The 19,661-nt window shown below is 55.4% G+C and overlaps 3 protein-coding genes across 3 annotated transcripts in view; 2 read left to right on the plus strand and 1 right to left on the minus strand.

Annotated features, from left to right (window-relative positions):
* Window positions 1–19,661, minus strand: part of LOC136569710 (zinc finger protein 271-like) — a 366,367-nt gene that overhangs the window by 189,194 nt on the left and 157,512 nt on the right. The window lies entirely within an intron of this gene.
* On the plus strand, window positions 315–7,492 carry LOC136569681 (uncharacterized). The gene is made up of 8 exons (XM_066570047.1): window positions 315–641; window positions 777–1,229; window positions 1,388–1,472; window positions 4,961–5,583; window positions 5,694–5,744; window positions 5,948–6,314; window positions 6,961–7,137; window positions 7,386–7,492. The coding sequence occupies exons 1-8, from the start codon at window positions 315–317 to the stop codon at window positions 7,490–7,492; spliced, it is 2,190 nt and encodes a 729-aa protein (XP_066426144.1).
* On the plus strand, window positions 8,644–18,420 carry LOC136569682 (olfactory receptor 14J1-like). Its single transcript, XM_066570048.1, has 2 exons — window positions 8,644–8,657; window positions 17,688–18,420. The coding sequence occupies exons 1-2, from the start codon at window positions 8,644–8,646 to the stop codon at window positions 18,418–18,420; spliced, it is 747 nt and encodes a 248-aa protein (XP_066426145.1).

The following is a 19,661-nucleotide window of genomic DNA, read 5'->3' on the forward strand; positions in this document are numbered from 1 at the left end:
CGCAGTGTATCCTGATACCATCGGGACATGTGGGGGCAGAACCTGTTTCCATTGCCAGGGTGACGGGGGGATCACAGCAATTGACCCTGTTGGGAGCCCAGGTGAGCCTGACTGGGAAGGAGTGGCAGAAACATCCTATTGTGACTGCCCCAGAGGGCCCATGTATTCTGGGCATAGATTTCCTCCAGAATGGCTGTTACAAAGGCCCAAAGGGACTCAGATGGGCTTTTGGCATAGCTGCTGTAGAGGCTGAGAACATCAAGCAGTTAAACACTTGGCTTGGACTATCAGAAAACCCATCTGCAGTAGGACTCATGAAGGTGGAAGAGCAACGAGTGCCGATTGCCACCTCGACAGTGCACCGCCGGCAGTATGGGATGAATCGAGATGCCATGATCCCCATCCACAAAATGATCCGTGAGCTGGAGAGCCAAGGGGTGGTCAGTAAAACCCACTCACCCTTCAACAGCCCCATCTGGCCCGTGTGCAAGTCTGACAGAGAATGGAGATTGACTGTGGACTATCATGCCTTGAATGAAGTGACTCCACCGCTGAGCGCTGCTGTGCCGGACATGCTGGAAATCCAGTACGAACTGGAGTCAAAGGCAGCAAAGTGCTTGGCCACTACAGACATTCCTAACGTGTTTGTCTCCATTCCTCTGGCAGCAGAATGCAGGCCTCAGTTTGCTTTCACCTGGAGGGCTGTGCAGTACACCTGGAACCGACTGCCCCAGGGGTGGAAGCACAGCCCCACCATCTGCCATGGACTGATCCAGGCTGCACTGGAAAAGGGTGAGGCTCCAGAACACCTGCAGTACATTGATGACATCATTGTGTGGGGGAAGACAGCAACAGAAGTATTTGAGAAAGGGGAGAAAATCATCCAGATTCTCCTAAAAGCTGGTTTCGCCATCAAGAAGAGCAAAGTCAAGGCACATGCTCAACAGATCCATTGTCTGGGAGTGACGTGGCAAGATGGACGGCGTCAGATTCCCACCGATGTCATCAACAAGATCACTGCAATGTCTCCACCATCCAGCAAGAAAGAAACACAAGCTTTCCTGGGTGCCATAGGTTTTTGGAGGATGCACATTCCTGAGTATAGTCAGATCGTGAGCCCTCTCTACCTGGTCACCCGCAAGAAGAACACTTTCCACTGGGGCCCTGAGCAGCAACAAGCCTTTGCCCAGATCAAGCAGGAGATAGCTCCTGCAGTTGCCCTTGGCCCAGTCAGGATGGGACCAGAGGTGAAGAACGTGCTCTATTCTGCAGCCGGGAACCATGGCTTGTCCTGTAGCCTTTGGCAGAAGGTGCCTGGGGAGACTCGAGGCCCACCACTGGGATTTTGGAGTTGAAGCTTGTCTTGGTCCCTCTGGGTTCCTCTCAGGAACCCTCGGCCAGTCCCGAGTCAGCAGACACTGGGGGCAGCCCCGACATGGCCGACAGCGGGGAGACACTCTCTGTGCCCGAGGGTACTGAGGGCACCTGGGCTGGTTGCCTTTGCAGCACAAGAGACACCAGAGACATCGGTAGAAGATAAAGGGCCAACTCTTAGCAGGGGTTAATCCAAGGTTTTATTCTAGGAGTCCCAAAGGAGCACCTGCACCTCAGGGTCCTCCTGCCCACAGCCCCGGGAGATGTGCCAAGGTTACATTTTAAGGGAGGTGGAAACCCAAAGTAGATAACATTTTACCAACCAAGAAGTGACCCTAAGGGATGGGTACTGGGGGATGGACATTTAGGACAGCGTATGGGGCAAGGCTTGGGGGGCTGAGCCCTGGCCTCTGGCTCATCACTCGACATCCTGGACCGAAGCTTCTGGATGGAGGGATGGGATGCTGAGTGATTGACAGAGAGTCAGGGTGGGGGTTTGGGGATGATCTCAGCAGGGGAAAGGGATTACACAAGTAAAGGGAGGGGGGTACCATCTGGGATGAACCATTTGGGAAAAATACGGGGATTCAAAAACAAAACTTTTACAAAATATTACAAAGTATAAAAACAACTACAACACACCACCCAGATCTGGTGTTTGCTGCGCAAGTGCCCAGATCCAGAAATTTCCCAGGGCTGGCACAGCCCAAGTCCAGCAATTTGCTGGCACAGAAAGCCAAAATCTGGCAATTTTCTGATGCCAATACAGGTGCCCAGACCTGGTGTTTGCTGCCACTGCCAGTGCTCAGATCTGGATATTTCCCTGTTCTGGCAGAGCCAAGTCCAGCAATTTTCTGGCAAAGAAAGCCAAAACCTGGCAATTCTCTGCTACCGCCATTGGCAATGCCAAGATCCAGTGTTTGCTGGCACCACCAGTGCCCAGATGCGGGAATTGCCCGGTGCCGGCACAGCCCCAGTCTAGTAATTTTCTGGCAATGAAAGCCAAAACCTTGCAAATACCTGGTGCTGGCCCCACCCAGACCTGGTGTTTTCTGGCACTGCCAGTGCTCAGATCCAGCAGTTGCCCAGTGGCAGCACAGCCCAAGTCCAGCAGTTTGCTGGCACAGAAAGACAAAACCTGGCAATTTTCTGGTGATAGCACCAGCACCACCCAGATCTGCAATGAGCTGGCACCGCCAGTGCCCAGATCTGGCAATTTCCCTGTGCCACCACGACCCAAATGCAGCAATTGTGTGGCAAGGAAAGCCAAAACCCGGCACCGCCCGGATCTGGTGTGTTGGGGTTGGTTTAAAACAAGAGGGAGACCTCAGCTTAAGGCCGTGGGAAAACCCTCTTTACTTAGGGTCAGCAGGAGCTCCCGCCCATAATCCTCTTGTTCAGTTATGCAGATTGTTACTAGAAAGTTCTGAGTTCTCTTTGCTACCATTGGTTACTTTATACTACAAAAATTGTAATATTCTTAATCCTTCCTTCCTCTTGGATCATTCCCTCAGATCCCACCTTAACCCCTTCCCATAAATAAATGGATAAATATCCCTGCTAGACCCTGGACCCAGGCTTTTTTCTTCTCCGCTCTCTGTACTGTTCACGCCATCCTGTTTGTTGTGTTTGCCTTCATTAAAGTTCTGTTTCCAGAGCACCTGATGAAAGCAGTCTCTGTCTGTAAAGTGGCCAGAGCTGGTTCTCAGGGAAACCACTGGTCAACGGTCTGGACGAGGACCAGAAGGTTTCACTGGTATTTGCTGGCACCGCCAGTGCCCAGAGCTGGAAATTTCCCTATTCTGACACAGCCCAAGTGCAGCAATTTACTGGCACAGAAATCCAAAACCTGGCAACTTTCTGCTACTGGCTCTGGCACTACCCATATCTTGTGTTTGCTGCGCCAGTGCCCAGATTTGGAAATTTCCCAGTGCCAGCAGAGCCCAAATCCGGCAGATTTCTGTCGCTGGCAACGACACCACCCAGATCTGGTGTTTGCTGGCAGTGCCAGTGCCAGATCTTAAAATTTCCTGGTGCCAGCACAGCCCAAGTCCAGTGATTTGCTGGCACTGAAAGCCAAAATTTGGACATTTCCAGGTTCTGGCTCCAGCACCATCCAGATCTGGTGTTTGCTGGGACCGCCAGTGCCCAGATTTGGAAAATTCCCGATGCCTTCACAGCCCAGGTCCAGCAATTTGGTTTTAGCTAGCTTCGGCAGAGAAGTTCCTGGGACTATGACTTTCCTTTTCCTTTTTCTTGGAACTGTTTAAACCTGCTCTGGACTGAAAACCCAGAAAAACACTGGCAGCTCACACCTGTGGCCCACCGAGCTCTGGGACGCTGCATTCCAGCACCAGAGGGACTTAGAAGAGACCGAGTGAGCCAACTACAACCCAAAAGAAGGACTTTCTGAATTTGCCACCTCTTCAGCACTGTCAGAGGTTTTATTTAATATTATTCATTTTTCATGCTTGTGAATATGTACTTGTTAAATAAATTGGTTTTTTACACTTTTCTCGAGGGAAGTCTTTTCCTGAACTAGTAGGGAGAGGAGCCGCTTGAACTTGCTTTCTAGACGGACCCCTTCTGGAGGTTTCCTCCCCAAATTTGCCCTAAGCCAGCACAAACAGTCATCATGAAAATTTCACCAGTGGCAAAATTTCCTGCTGGCAAATCTTGTGACAGAAGCTTGACCTTGTTCTCCATGAGACATTCTTGGGAAGAGCAGACAGGAGAAGATTCCTAGAAAACTGAAACAGCTTTCCAGAAGGGAAATGAAAATGAAAGAAACAATCCAAGATCTTTTCCTCTATTTATTTCTATGCTCCCCTTTTCCATGTTGCACTACTTCTCCATCCCAGTAATTCCAGATGCACTGCACCTCTAAGATCAGTGACTTAGTGATTTTTAGACACTCAAAAATACCATGAGCCACACACGTTTTTCCTTCCCCTGGTTTTACTGGAAGGCAACACTGGAGCTGTAAGTGCAGTGCTTGGGTCAGGTAGAAATCCTACACCAAGGGAAGGTGCCCCGACAGTGTTTGACCCTCAGCCAGGCCAATGCAGAGCAGCAAGCGAGGGGATTGCTGTGCCAGTGTGCAGGAGTTAGGGCTCTGCATCTGGGCTCACCGATGCAAAGTTCCCGTGTTTGGACAGACTCAAGGGCTGTGCCCGGGGCGCGCGGGGCTCGAACGTGGGGATCGTGGGGCGAGCGGGGAACGGACACGGGGACGAACGGCCCCGGTGCTTCAGTTGCAGCGGCGGCAGCGGCGGCAGCAGCAGCGGCGGCAGCAGCAGCGACAGCAGCAGCAGCGACAGCAGCAAAACAGATATTTTAGATCTCTTTCTTTCTTTCTTTCTTTCTTTCTTTCTTTCTTTCTTTCTTTCTTTCTTTCTTTCTTTCTTTCTTTCTTTCTTTCTTTCTTTCTTTCTTTCTTTCTTTCTTTCTTTCTTTCTTTCTTTCTTTCTCTTTCCTTTTTTCTTTCTGTTTTTCCTTCTGTTTTTCTCTCTCTCCCTTTCCCGCGGTCGGGCACCCTTCTCTCGGGGTCCCTTGCCCGGCATCCCTCTCCTCTCCCTGCCTCCCTCTCCCCTGCCGGCCAGGGCCATGCCCCCGGCCCGCCCCCGGCCCCGGGCGGGGCTGCCCCGTGCCCGGCCCCGCCCGTCCCGCCGCGCTCTCGCCTCCGCCCGGCTCTGGCCGTGCTGGCAGTGGCGCTGCTGGGCGGGCGTCAGTGCCTGGTGCGGGGGCGGCATCGCCGCCCTTCGGCTCCGCCTGGCCCGAGCCCAGCCCCGGCCCCGAGGCAGGCTCCAGTCCCGACCCCGAGGCAGGCTCCAGTCCCGGCCCCGGCCCCGGCCCCGGCCCCGGCTCCGGCCCCTCCCGGGGCCCGCGGAGGACCCAGGCGGGGCGGCCGCTGCCGCCGCCTCCGCTGCGGCTTCCCCGGCCCGAGCTCCGCCGCTCGGCAGCGCGGCCGCCGGCCCCGAGCCTCCCGTGCCGCGTTCCAAAGAGCGAACGCCTGGGCATGGCCGGCCCGGGGCAGCTGAGGGGCGCTCGGGGGCCGTTGCTGGCCCCAGGCCGAGCGCTGACAGCCGCGTCCCGCCCGCAGGGAAGGCGCACGAGGCCCTGCAGGAGCGCTACCGCCTGGGCTCGCTGCTGGGGCGCAGAGGATTTGGCAGCGTCTTCGCAGGCACGCGGCTCTCGGACGGCACCCCGGTGAGCGGCGGGGCCGGCGGCGGGCGCAGGAGGAGGGGGCGGAGGAGGAGGAGGATGGGGCTGGGCAGGGCGGGCGGCGAGCTGAGCCCGCTGCTGTCCTTGGCTTGCAGGTGGCCATCAAGAGGGTGCTACGGAACCGCGTCCGGCACTGGGGCGAGCTGGTGGGTGAGCGGGGCCAGCGGCAGCAGCCGGGGCTGCCGGGCGGGGATGAGCCGAGGCCCGGCACGGTGGAAGCCGCCAGGATGCCTCGAGGGAGAGCGGGCGTGGGTCCAGCGCAGGGCGCAGAGCATCCTGGGCTGGCTGAGGGCTCCCCGAGCCCCGGCACGGCATCGGCCCCACTGAGGGCATCGTGCTCCTCCCGCAGCCCGATGGCAGCAGGGCCCCTCTGGAGATCGTGCTGCAGGCCAAGGTGTCCACTGGCTTCCCTGGTGTGGTGCAGCTGCTGGAGTGGCTTGAGCTGCCCAACCACATCGTGATAGTGCTGGAGCGGCCAGAGCGCTGTCAGGACCTGCAGCGTTGCATTCGGGCACGGCGGTTCCTGCCCGAGGAGGTGGCGCGGGCGCTGTTCCGCCAGGTGCTGGAGGCCGTGCGGCACTGCACCAGCTGCGGGGTCCTGCACAGGGATATCAAGCCCGAGAACATCCTGCTTGACCTGGCCACCGGGCAGGCCAAACTGATTGACTTTGGCTGTGGCACCTACCTGCAAGACACAGCCTACACTCACTTTGCAGGTGAGCCTACACAGGGCTGTGCTTCCGCTGCTGGCATCTCATGGCCCAACATCTCCCAGCCCAAGCTGGCTGTGGCAGCGGGGATTCTCCCTTTTGCTGCCAGTCAGGGGACTGAGTCTTCAGCTGAGTTGCTTTAGAGCGGGGCTGGGTGGGGAGCCATCTTCCAGCCCTGCTGGCAGCCTTTGCCAGCCACTCTGCCCAGGACTGGGGCTGGGCTGGGGCATCCAGCCCTACCAAAAGCCCCATGGGTGGGGGTAGCAGAGATGGGGGCGGAACCTGTGCCCCAGCCAGTTTGGTGTGCAGGCGAGAGGAAGGGCTTGCACTGATCCACTCGCCCTGTTTGCCTTGGCTTGCTAATATTTTGGGGCAATGCAGGCAGGGAGGATAAGGGCATGTTTTTTCCCCAGCACGGAGAGGGTTTTTCCTTTACAGGTCAGGGTCAGGCTTAGCCAGGGCTTCCTCTGTCCTCTTCTGACACCAGTGGCTTCTTTTCGAAGCCTAAGTTTGTGCACAAGTCCCAGGTGCTGGCGAGAGGGCAGTGGTCACCCTGTGTGCCACTGATGCAGCCCCCGCAGGCCCAGGGATGCTGGGGCCAGGCTCTGGGAGCAGCAGCATCCCCCTGCTGAACTCCATCTGTATTCCACAGGAACACTGTCCTACAGCCCCCCGGAATGGAACGACTTTGGCTGGTACCATGGCGAGGCAGCAACGATCTGGTCCCTGGGCATCCTGCTGCACCAGATGGTCTGCGGGGAGCACCCTTTCAGGAGGGGCCGGAACCTCAGCTGGGGCCAGCTCCCGCTGCCACAAGGGCTCTCTCAAGGTGGATCCTCTTCTCTGGGCATGGCGGGAATCCCAGTGCTGGGAGCCAGCAGCGGGCTCATGAGCATCCCGCTCTGGCAGCTGCTGAGGAGGTGGCACATGTCCTGCTCTCCTCCAAAACAGGGAATTGATGGGAAAGTTTAGGCCCAACCCTGAGCGCATCCAGAATGGCCTGGCCATGGGAAGAGTGGGGCAAAGCAGACAGGAGCCTTCTCTGGCTGACCGGCAGTTTCTGCTTTCTCTGCCCAGAGTGCAAAGATCTGATCAGGTGGTGTTTATCCGTGAACTCCTTGGACAGACCCACATTAGAAGACCTGTTCTGTGATCCTTGGGTGCAGGATATTCCTCAGCCATAGAAGAAGGGAGAGAGCCACAGGCACACTTTGATCCAGGGCCCTGGTAAGTTGCAGCTCCACACATGCCTTGGCAATGAGAAGCAGAGAAACCCAGACCTTTTTGTGCTGCCTGTGTCACTGCACCGGGGCCATGGGATGGGCACACGCAGCCCTTGTGCTGGAGCTGAGCTGCTCTGCCCAGCACTGGTGGCCGCCATCCAAGCTGGTTTTGCTTGTGCTGGTTCCCTGACAGCTGGGGCCCTGGGCAGAGCCCTGAGAGCCTGGTCTCCCCCCAGGGAAGGAGCAGGAGCCCCTGGAGAAGCTGTACCGGGTGGGGATGCTGCTGCTGCTGCTGCTGCTGCTGGAGACAGCCAGGATGACATCAAGGATGACAAGCTCTTCCTCAGCCTGGCCACTGGAGGCTGAAGGTGATGGACTTTGATTCTGGCACCTTCTTCAAGGGCAAACTCCACAGGGAATTTGCAGATGAGTCCCCAGCCGGGGAAATGCTGCCAGATTTGGGCATGGCCCAGCCTGGCTGGGAAGCAAAGGTTCCCCCTTTGCTGGGGCAGATGCAACTCATCCTTCAGTCGCTGCCCAGCTGCTTTTGGCAGGGCTGGGGGCATGGGCTGGGGTGGGTACGAAATGGGAGTGGGCTCCTGGCCCTGCCAACAGTCCCCAGCACCCACCGTGCCCCGGGCTGGGGCTGGGGCTGGGGCTGGGGCAGCCAGCCCGACACAAAACAAAGCCCCATGGTGGGAGCAGAGGTGGGACTCCAGAACCTGTGCAGGGGCTGCTTTGCTGTGCAGGCAAGGAAGGGCTTGGGCTGCTCAGCTGCCCTTGTTTGCTTTGGGATCACCGTGATTTTGGGGGCAGTGCACAGGGGAAGAGAGAAAGTGTGGGCTTCCCTCAGCCATGGCTGGGTTTTTCCCTACCATGTAGGAGTTGGGCCTTCCTCAAGGCCCTGAAAGATATATGAGTCTTCCTGTTTTTCTTGCTTTCCCTTTTTGCATCTAATCTCTTTTCAATAATGTGTTGTTTGTTTTTCCAGAGGAAGCATTCCAGGTGGTCCAGTGTCAATGGGGAAGTGCTTGGGAGCAGCTGTGGCGTGGATGGGCCCTGCCCTTGGAGAAGGCTGAGGCCATGGTTTGGGAGCAGCTTTTCTTCCAGCCATGGATGGCGTGAGGTGGGTCCCTGTGTGCTTGGCAGGGTGGGATCAGAGCTTTTGGGAGATGGCAGCGAGCACAGGAGCATCCTGCTCTGGGCAGCTGCTGAGGGCTGGATGTGCCGTGGCTGGCTGCAGGCTGGGCACATGTCCTGCCCTCCTGCTCTGCTGCCAAGGGCAGCAAGGATGGGCAGCTCTGGGCACAGCTCTGGGCACAGCCAGCATGGCCTGGGCACCACAGGCCTTGGCACAAGGGCACAGGAGCCCTCAGCTGATGGGCGGTTTCTGCTTTCTCTCCTTGCAGCCGGGCTCTGTGGCTGCTGAGGCTGCTCTGGGCTCTGCCAGGGCTCTGCTGGGCTCAGCCCTGGGCCCAGCTGGGCTGGCTCTGCCCTCACATTGCTCTGGCAGCTCTGCATCAGACGAGCCTGTTGCCAGCACAGCGCCTGAGCTTTCTGCTTTGGCAGTGAGTGAGACTCTACTGCAGGCCCAGAGATTGCAGCTGGGGACACACATCCAATTGGCAAGGACCCAAACTCTCCACAGTCCCAGCTGAATGCCTGGATCTGCACAGGCTGTTTTGTCTGTCCCATTCTTCCTTCTCGATTGTCTGGAATTGTGCAGTTGCACTTTCTTCCTCCTCTAGAAGTGCCACGAGTGGGCCAAAGCTGGCGAGTGGGCCGTGCTCCTGAAGCAGTGCAGTCTGGAGCTGGTGGATGGAGAATTGCCCTTCTGCACTGCCAAACCAGAGCAAAAAGCTGTCAGTGGGACTTTGTGTCTTCAAGAAATCCCTGACAGTTTCAACGGGAATGTGCAGCTCATTCACAGGGTGAGAAGGAAGGTCATCTTCTAAAGGATTTGGGGTTTGACAGAGTTTCCATTCCCCGTCCTGCTTGGAGCTGGCAGGGCACAAAGCTTTTTCCCTTTGCTTCACCCACAGTTTAACAATGTTGGAAACAACCTCAAAAAATTTAAAAAAGGGTGCTGAACTCAGCAAGATGGATCCATGGCATCAGCACATTTACAATGTAAATAACTGAGTTCTCTTTTTCAAAAGATCATTTACCTCTTAATGCAAAGAATGTAACTTTGCATTTATGTTTTGTTTTTTTCACTAACATTATGTTATGTTTTTTCTCTAACACTTGGATTTTATTCATATCTTTTACAATTTACCTATTTTTTTCCCTTTTCCTTTTTTTTTCTTTAAATAGAAAACATGTCCTATCAAAGGAATGTCCTTTGCTCCTGGTTCCCGTGTGGAGCAGCTCCCTTCCTGCTGGCTGAGCTGCTCAGGCAGAGCCCGGCAGCTCCTGGCCCTGCAGGGCTGAGGCTTTTCCCTGTTGCTGGGCACAAATTGATGGAGCAGCACTGCTGAACACGGGCACACAGAGGGACCAGGAGCAGCTGCCTTTGGCCACCTGAGGCTCCAAGGCCCAAACTCTGAGCAGCCAGGGCTGGAAGAGACTGGCAGGATCTGATCCCTGACTCTGGGCCAGGGCTGCACAAATGACCCCAGAGCAGCAGCAGCAGCAGCAGCAGCAGCAGCAGCAGCAGCACAGCAGCAGATGGAGCTGACTTTCAGCACGGCCCCTGCCCCTGTTCCCTCCCGTGTGCAGCGGTGTCACAGCAGCCTGAGGCACCTGGGAGCCCCCAGTGCCAGCAGGGACTTGAGATGGCAGCCCTGGGCTCCTGGAGGCTGTGCAAGGAACGGAGCTGGGCACTCCCTGTCCAGGGGGGGCTTGCAGATGGAAAAGGCTGCTGTGCCCAGGCAGCTCCAAGGGCACAGAAAGGAGGCTCTGGAGCACTGGATCTGTGCCAGTGCCACAGTCCTGGGCAGCAGCCAGCCAGCCCTGGGGAACAGAGGGCACAGCACGAGGGACAGAAGCAGGCAAGTGCAGCGACTGGAGAGAGCCAGAGCCAGGAGCAGGAACAGCTGCTCCATTGCACTCTTGGAGAAAGCTCTGGGCTGGTTCCAAGCGCTGAAAGGCGTGAAGGGCAGAGAGGAGGCCACAGCAAACAATGCTCCTGTTTGCACAGCCTCCCCTCTCCGTGTCCCAGAAGGAATTGCATGGACTGTGTTCTTCTCTCCGAGTGGTCTCGTTCAGCATGAGCAGCTCAGCACCAGGAGCTGAAAGAGCTGAAGCCTCAGGCCACAGGAGCTGGGCAAGAGGGAACTTTTGGAGCAAAGTAATGCTGCTAAAATAGCCCCAGCTGAATGCAGTGGATAGAATCATGGAATCACAGAATCCTTTCTGTTGGAAAAGCCCTCTGAGCTCACCCAGTGCAGCCGCTCACCCAGCAGTGCCAAGCCCAGCACTAAACCACGTCCCTGAAGTGCCAAGGCCTGGACACCAGCCCTGAGTGAGGCCTGAACAGCAGGCCCTGAGCCCAAGGTGCCCTCTGGATGAACCTTCCAAGCAAAGGTTATCTTTGTATCTGCTCCCTAATGAAATATGCATGGTCATTAGCACTGTGATAGATGTAGCCACTCATTAGTGAAACATGTATTGACCTTTGTGTATTTAGAAGCCGGACAAGGCCATGAAATCTGACATCTGGCCTTGTTTGGGGCTGAATGGTCAAAGTCACCTCCCTTGGTTCCTCCTGGGGCCCTGGTCAGGCTTTGGGAGGGAGCCAAGAGGAGGATGAAACCAGATGTTGCCACACTAGAAGTGCTGTCAGTTTGTCCATTCAGCACTGTCAGAGCTGGGCCCTCTCCCAGCGGGGTTGGAGACTCACCTGTGGCTGGAGGCACCTGCAGGAATTGCCAGTGCCCAGGAGTGGCTCTGCAGCCCTTGGCTGTGACAGCTTCCCCAGCTGCTGTGTTGGTCTGGGCGATGGTAAAGGCTGAGGGTAACTGGGGCTGGATCTTTCTCAATCACTGCTGCAATCTTTGGTGGGGATGGTTGGGTGCATTTCTGAGCTGCTCCTGTTGTGATTCTTTGCTGCTTTGAGCTGCAGGAAATGACACTGATTCCTTCAGTTGGTGTCTGTGTCTTGGGTGCTGACCCTGCCCACTGGTAAAACAAAACTGGCCCAGTCTGGCCAGATCCCGACAAAATGTCACTTGTTCAGTGTCAATGTGAGGAATCAGTGCCATCAGAAATTCCCAGATGGGAAGCCCTTCCCTGGAGTTCCCTGGCTCTGGAGTGGGCTGAGGTTGGAGCCCCGTGGAGCTGTGGGGCAGTCGGGTAAAAGAGGCTGCACCCCTGGATGGCTTCAAATGCATCCAAAAATTGCACGTGGAAAAGGAAAAGACCTTGTGGGTTTGGGCAAACAAAGATGAATTTGTTAAGAGTCCATTGGAAACAGCAGCTTCAAAAGGAACAATTATTGTTGGAATGTTGCCATGTGGAGCAACAGAAGAAGCTTTCAATCTTGAGCTCAGATGCATTGGTGCAAGTGAAATATCAATATAATAAATAACTGTATATGTATTTATAGTATAATAAGACCTTCATGTTTATATTTATAGATTTATATATATATATATATGTCAATATCTACATATCTATATCTATATTTCTATATCAATATGTACATATAAAATTATAATAATGTGAAATAGTGCTGACATTACTAATTTGGTAGCTTTGGCTGCTCAGGGATGTAACACTAAATACCCTACAGAACAGGATTGGCCAGGACCCTAATGTCAGTGGTCAACTTTGTGAGATTGTATACAGTGAAAAAAGGAGGAAGGGAGGAAATTGGCTATTTTTACAGGGTTTGCTGATACTGTGATGCAGAGTGCTTTGTCTGTTCCTGTGAAAAATGCAGTGATTGAGACTGCAGGGTTTTTAATGTACCAGACTATGCACAAGCTTCAGGATTGGTTGCATGGGTGAAGGGGTTGTTAAAAAAGCAGTTGAAAAAATGAGGAGATGGGAACCTTTGCCCATGGAGAACCCATCTCCCAGATGTGCTCCATGCCCTTAACAATGGCCCACTGGGGAAATGGAAACACCCTGGCTGTGCACGGCTGCCCCCAATTTGCAAATCCAACCATGGGCAATGAGACTTGGGCTGCCTGGAAAATTGTTCTGGCTGTGATGGCCCCTGGCAGGGCCAGCCCAGAGGCTGCAGGGCTGGGCCTTCATGCATTGGAATTAGTTTGGACAAATTCAAAGCAAATTAGAGCTATCTATACTGAAACAGAAATTCAGATTCCTCCAGGGCACTTTGGTTTGCCAACTGCTCACTCGAGCTTGGCCTTGCAAAGTGGTCATGTCATGAGAGGAGGAATTATTGTTGCAGATATCAAGGAGAAATAAAAGGAATTGTGCTAAACAATGGTGAACAAGATGGGATTATTCAACCCCATGACAGGGTAGCACAATTATCAATATTGCAATTTTAAGAAGGATTGTGAAGAAAGGAGCTCCACCTGCAATCACCACCGTTTGTGGAGATAAAGGGGTTGGATCCAGCGGCCCTAATAATGGAGCCAGAGTGTGGGTCCAGAGGCCAAATGGCCCTCCCGAGGCAGCTGAAGGAGCAGCTCCTAGGAAAGACAACTCTGAGTCCTGAAACCTGGGCAGGAACAATGGGAATGTGTCCCTGCAGCCAAGTGTTCTGTGTGAAAACAAGTAGATCTGACAGGACATTGTTTTACACATCCTGCCAGACCAAATCTCCCTGTTTGCCCCAAGGGCCCCTTTGGGAAATGCTCTGATCCACGGGGCTCCATGGGAAGGCTGCTGTGACACTGAGGGACTTGCACAGGAATTGCATCCAGGAGCCCGGGTGCCCCTCAGGGACTGGGACCCAGCCCCTTCCAGCCAGAGGGGAAAGGGCCCCCCCAGGCCTTGTTAGCCACAGACAGCATGGTAAAGCTGAACAGCAAAGTGCCTGGGGGCATTATTCTGGAATTACCATGGTGCCAGCTCCATGGACAACGGAATTCTTGTTCCTAACTCGGATGAGATTGAGAAAAATGGATGAAGAACGGTGTCACTAAAGTACTACTGGTGTCTGTAAGGTGTACCTTGATAGTCAGCCAGAATCTTTGTCTTCCACAAACACCTCTAGTGTTTCACCAAGGGGTTAGTCATCAAAATGTAATGATGAGTTCTGATGGATTGCTGAGCTTCTTTTGTAATTCTTTGCTAATGATGATGTGCTTTGCTGAGCTTATCCTTTTGTAATTCTTTGCAGCTGTGCATGATATAAATGACACAATTCCTTCAGTTGGTGTCTGTGTCTTTGGTAGTGACCCTGCCCACTGGAGAAACAGGGCCCCCTCTTGCCTAAGTGTTCCCTGGCAAGGCAGAAACCCTCCCTCCAAAATTCCCCCTTCCTCCTTGTTCCCCCCCTTCATACCCTGAGCATGATGTGCTCTGCTCTGGGCTGTGCCCGGGGTCAGTTGGGGTCACCTGTCCTGGCTGTGTCCCCTGCCAAGCTCCCCCGCAGCCCCAGCCCCTCCCCAGCGTGGCTGGACGAGGGGCAGGACAGGCCTTGGCTGTGCTGCAGCTCAGCAAGAACAAAACCATCTCTGCGTACTCAGCCCTGTGCTCAGCACCTGGCCCAGCAGTGTCTCCATGCCAGGGGCTGTGCCCTCAGTGCCTGCCAGGGGTTTCCATGGCAGCTGCCAGGCCAGGTGACCCAGGTGTCCCCCCCAGTGCCGGTTGCCATGGAAACAGTGCCCAGCGCTGCCCCTTTCTGTCTGGCTGACCTGGCCTTTGGCCCTGGCAGTGCCCTTGGCTGCTGGTTCCTGGTGCCCGAGCGGCCAGCGCGGCACAGGGCAGGTGGCCATGGCACAGCCCCCAGCAAGGGATCCCCTCTGGCCCTTGACACTGACACCAGCCCTGAGCAAGGTCTGGCTCCGGGCATTGGTTGCCTTGGCACCAATCTAAGGAACGGGTCCCTGTGGCCATTGCCATGGCACCTGGTGGCACCAACGAGTGTCACTGCAATTGTACCTGGAACAGCCCCAGCACCGCTTTGTCCTCAGGGTTGCCATGGCTGCCCAGGGCAGCAAAAGCTCTGCAGGCAAGGGGCCACGGAACCTGGCTGCAGAAATGGCTCCTTGGGCTGGTTTCCAAGGAAACCTGAACTGATGGGGGTTGCCATGGCACCCAAAGCCAGCAGTGGGGTCCCTGCAGTGTCCATGGCAACAGCCCCTTGCAATGGCTCAGTGCAGGCTGGGATGATGATCCACCCTCACAGCTGGCCCAGGGCAGGTCTGGAGTGGTCTCGGTGGCACCTTGGGCTTGGCACACACTTGAGGAGGGTGTCTGTTTGCAATGGGGAAACTCAAAGAGTTTTAGATTGCTTGAAGAACTAAAAGAAGAAAAGCCGCTCTTTGGCTTTGTGAATCCAGTTCTCTGAGCAAAGAAGGTCCCAGGTGAGTGAGGAGAGACAGGATGGGGTTGGGGAATGTGGAGCAAGGTTGTCCACACTGGGTCAGACCTCAAGGCACAGCTTCTCTGACCTGGCCAGACCTCCTTAGGAGAGTCCCTGGATCAATATCAATCACAGAATGCTGCAATCACATCCTGTGTAATAAGAACAGCAATAAAGACACCCTTTAAAATAGGAATACATATTTCTTAGAAGCTCTTTGAAATATTTCTCCATAACTGTAAAAGGAAATCATCCTGATGAACTACACGAGAGCAGAGGGAAATCAATGCAGAGCCATGGTTTATCAGGAGTTGCTTGATCCTAATGAGCCCCGTGGTGCATTTGGAGCTGAGTCTGGAACCTCAGGGCCTGAGAGGGGATTGCACAAACCTTTCCAGGAGTCAAAGTCAGAGGAAAAACTCAAAGTGTCTTGAGGCATGAATGGGTCCCACTGAGGTCCATCCCTAACAGAGGCTCCTCATGGACTCCTTGGAGGAGAGAATTGGAGGCCAGGATGGCATGAAATCCTTTCAGAGACTCAGTGTAGAAAGGAAAATCCAAACTACCTCAAAAACCTTGAGTATCTCAAGGCATTAATGAGCCCCACTGAGTGTCAATACACAGCTCTCCAGGGACTCACTCGTTAAAGCAGATAATTGGGGCCATGATTGCACAAACCTCTCACAGAGTCTGTATCAAAAGGGAAACACCAAGTACCTTCAAATAACTGAAGTACCTTGAAGCATTAATGAGCTCCACTGAGTGTTGTTACTGACAAAGCCTCTCCAGGGACTAATTACAGCAGATAATTGGAGGCCATGATTGCACAAACCTCTCAGAGACTCCAAGGCAAAAGCCAAACCCAAAGTGCTTTGAAAAAGCTGAAGCCCCTGCAGGGAGCATGAAGGAGCCCCCAGGGCCATTGCTGAGCAAGGCTCCCCAGGGACTCCTTCCAGCAGATCCTTGAGGCCACTGGGATGTGGGCTAGGGGGGGATGCTGAGGGCAGCACAAGGGGCTGGCAGTGCCCAGCCTGGCTGGGGCTGTGCCAGGAGGCCCCAGGGCCTCAGGACAAGGTGTCTCCTCCCAGCCCTTGGTGGCACAGACCCTGCTGTGCCCCAGGGCACCAAGACTTGGCTTCTCTTTGTCCCCACCTGTCATCACTGCCTGCAGTTCTCTGCTCTGCCTGGGGCCTGGGGACACTTGCTCAGTCGTGTCCCTCACTGGGACCCATTAAAAGTCCAATAAACTTTGGAGTTGGATTCTGCCTTGGAGTTCTGGAGAGGTTTCTTCAGCTGCCTCTCAGGGACTGATGTTCAGGGCCTGAGCACAAAGCCCCAAAGGCTGATTAAAGTCCTTGTGCTGTGTCTGTGCTGCTGAGCTGGGCTGGGCTCCTGGCACAGAGGCAGCTCCTGGTCACCAAGAAGAGCTTCAAAAGCCCATTTCTCTTGATGAGCAGCTCTTGTGCCAGCCCAGCAGGGCTGGGGCACTGCCTGCAGCCAGCCCGGGCACAGCACAGAGGCACAGAGAGCTTCAATCAGTCAGGGCTGGGAAGGGGCTGAGAAGTGCCTGGGGCACAATCACTGCCAGCCCTTGGCACAGGAATCTCTGGCTGCAGGACAATGCAGCTGCAGCTCCTGGAGCCATCTCCTGCAGCTGGAACATGCCAATGCCTGCAGAGCCTGTGAGTACATTCTCTGATTGTCTCTTGTGCAGAGCAGCCAGGGGTGCCCAGGGCTGTCCTGCAGAGCAGGGTCCTGCAGCCCAGGGCGTTGTGCTGGGGCAGGGACTCTGCTGCCTGCCAGGGACAGCTCTCAGCCAGCCCTGGCAGCTGCTGCCAGCGCTGGGGGACAAGATCTGTGTGGCAGGAGACAGCTGGTGAGGCTAGGGAGTGTTCTCCTTGTGTGGGGAGGATGCTGCATTGTTCAGGACTGCTCCCAGCATGGCATTGAACTGCAGAACATTTCCAAGTACATGGTACTGGGAGCACAGCAAGGGAGGACCTGAATAAAAGGGAAATGCCTGCTTTATTAATCTACTGCTCTAGGTTGCATGGATGGGAAATTGCCCATAGATATTCATCTCTCAGTTCAGGCTGAGAAAAACCAAATTTCTCTCTGATCTGAATAAAGCAGGCAGTGACAGAAATCAGCACAGGCCTCCTCAGAGGCAGCATCAGTGTCACTTTTCCAGCCTCCTCAGGGTTGCTCTGACGTTGCCATCAGAGCCTGCAGAGCCAGGCCAGCCCCTGGGCAGTGCCTGAGCTGGGAGGGCTCTGCAGGGCAGAGCTGAGCCCCCAGGGCTGGGCTGGGCTCTGGCAGCACTGGCAGGGCCCAGCCCTGGGCACAGGGAAGCAGCTGCTGGCAGGGACAGCTCCAGGCAGCAGAGCCCTGGGCAGGCAGTGGGGGGAAAGTGCCCCCAGGCTGTGCTGGGACATTTCAAGTCCTCTCCAAACCCAACTATTCCATGATTACTTTTCTTACAGATGCCCATGCCAAGGCCCCAGCAAATGTCCAACAGCAGCTCCATCAGGCACTTCCTCCTGCTGGCATTGGCAGACACGCGGCAGCTCAGCTCCTGCACTTCTGCCTCTTGCTGGGCATCTCCCTGGCTGCCCTCCTGGGCAACGGCCTCATCATCAGCGCCGTAGCCTGCGGCCACCACCTGCACACGCCCATGTTCTTCTTCCTGCTCAACCTGGCCCTCAGCGACCTGGGCTCCATCTGCACCACTGTCCCCAAAGCCATGCACAATTCCCTCTGGGACACCAGGAACATCTCCTACACTGGATGTGCTGCTCAGCTCTTTTTCTTTATGTTCTTCATCTCAGCAGAGTATTTCCTCCTGACCATCATGTGCTACGACCGCTACGTGTCCATCTGCAAACCCCTGCACTACGGGACCCTCCTGGGCAGCAGAGCTTGTGCCCACATGGCAGCAGCTGCCTGGGCCAGTGCCTTTCTCACTGCTCTCATGCACACGGCCAATACATTTTCCCTGCCCCTGTGCCATGGCAATGCCCTGGGCCAGTTCTTCTGTGAAATCCCACAGATCCTCAAGCTCTCCTGCTCACACTCCAACCTCAGGAAATTGGGATTTCTTGTGTTTTCCATCTGCTTAGCTCTTGGTTGTTTTGTGTTCATTGTTTTCTCCTGTGTGCAGATCTTCAGGGCTGTGCTGAGGATCCCCTTTGAGCAGGGACGGCACAAAGGCTTTTCCACCTGCCTCCCTCACCTGGTCGTGGTCTCTCTGTTCATCAGCACTGCAGTGTTTGCACACCTGAAGCCCCCCTCCATGTCCTCTCCATCCCTGGATCTGGCCCTGTCAGTTCTGTACTCGGTGGTGCCTCCAGCCTTGAACTCCCTCATCTACAGCCTGAGGAACCAGGAGCTCAAGGCTGCAGTGTGGAGACTGATAACTGGATGGTTTCAGAAACATTAAACTGCTGGCCAATTTCTGCAAATCACTTGCAATAAAAGTCATCTTTGATACTTCTTGTAGTTTTTATTTTGGGGGTTGCTTTTCTTTGTTTTACTTTTTTTCATATTGTCCACAAATAAATGTCATTCTTTGTGCCATTTCTCATTTTGTTTCTCTCCACGTTCCCTGTGCCAACAGACTGTGTCAATGAGGGGCTGTGCTCTTGGTGGCTTTAAAGGAGCTAAAGGATCTTCCAGCAGAGTTTTCTGCAGAGATGCCCTTTTGTTGCCTTCTCTGGAGCTGCAGCAGCAATGTCTGTGTGCAGAGCTGGGGCAGATCAGGCCTGGCCCAGCAGCTGTGCCCAGCAGCAGCAGCAGCAGCACTTGGTGTTGCCAGTGCTGCTGCCGTGGCCCTGCCCCGCTGCCCTGGTGGCCCTGGTGTTGCTGCAGGGCCTGAGTGCTCTCGGGGCCGGGCACAGCCCTGGGGGTGGCAGTGCCGGGGCTGCAGCAGGGACAGGCCATGGGCACTGCTGGGGCAGCGCTGACGCCTCAGGCCAGGCCCTGGGGGCTCCAGGCTCCTTGCCCAGGCTCTCTCAAGAACACGGCCAGGCCAATGCTCAGCACAGAAACCCCCGTGAGCAGCCCCAGGCTGGCCGTGGGCAGGCTGGGGGCAAACAGCATGGCTGGGGCTCTGCAAGGGCCCTGGGGCAGACGGGAAGGAGCTGCAGAGCAGGGGCTGATCCATCCCCAGTGCGCTGCACAGCCCAGGGCAGCGTCCCAGAGCGTCCGCATGCAACTGCCAACAACATCCCCCCACTGCAGCCCTGGCCTCTCCCCCAGCTCACACAGGTGCCCCATCCTTGCAGGCACAGACACGGCAGCACTGCCTCAGCAGCCCCTGTTTGCATTGCACACAGCAGGGGCAGCACCTCCATGCTGTTGCTGTGGGGACATGAACCTGCGGGAGCACAAATGCCATCAGCCCCTGGGGCCAGCAAGGCCTGCGGGACACCAGGGAAACCACTCAGCTTTGTCCTGGCCTCTGCACTCAGCCAGAAAGATTGTTCCCATCAGCTGGGAGTTTCCTGTGCCACTGCAGACGCTGTTGCTCAGAGCCAGGGCTGCCTGGCAGCCACCCCCAAACTGCCCTGAGCATTTCATCTGCTTCTCCTTTTCTTTCTCCACTCTTCCTGCTTCAGATTTCTTCCCATTGCCCACCTGTGTTCCTTCCCGAGCAAACAGCCCATCCCTGTTTGCCCTTTC

Source organism: Molothrus aeneus, unplaced genomic scaffold, assembly GCF_037042795.1.
Source record: "Molothrus aeneus isolate 106 unplaced genomic scaffold, BPBGC_Maene_1.0 scaffold_19a, whole genome shotgun sequence".
NCBI lineage: Eukaryota > Metazoa > Chordata > Aves > Passeriformes > Icteridae > Molothrus > Molothrus aeneus.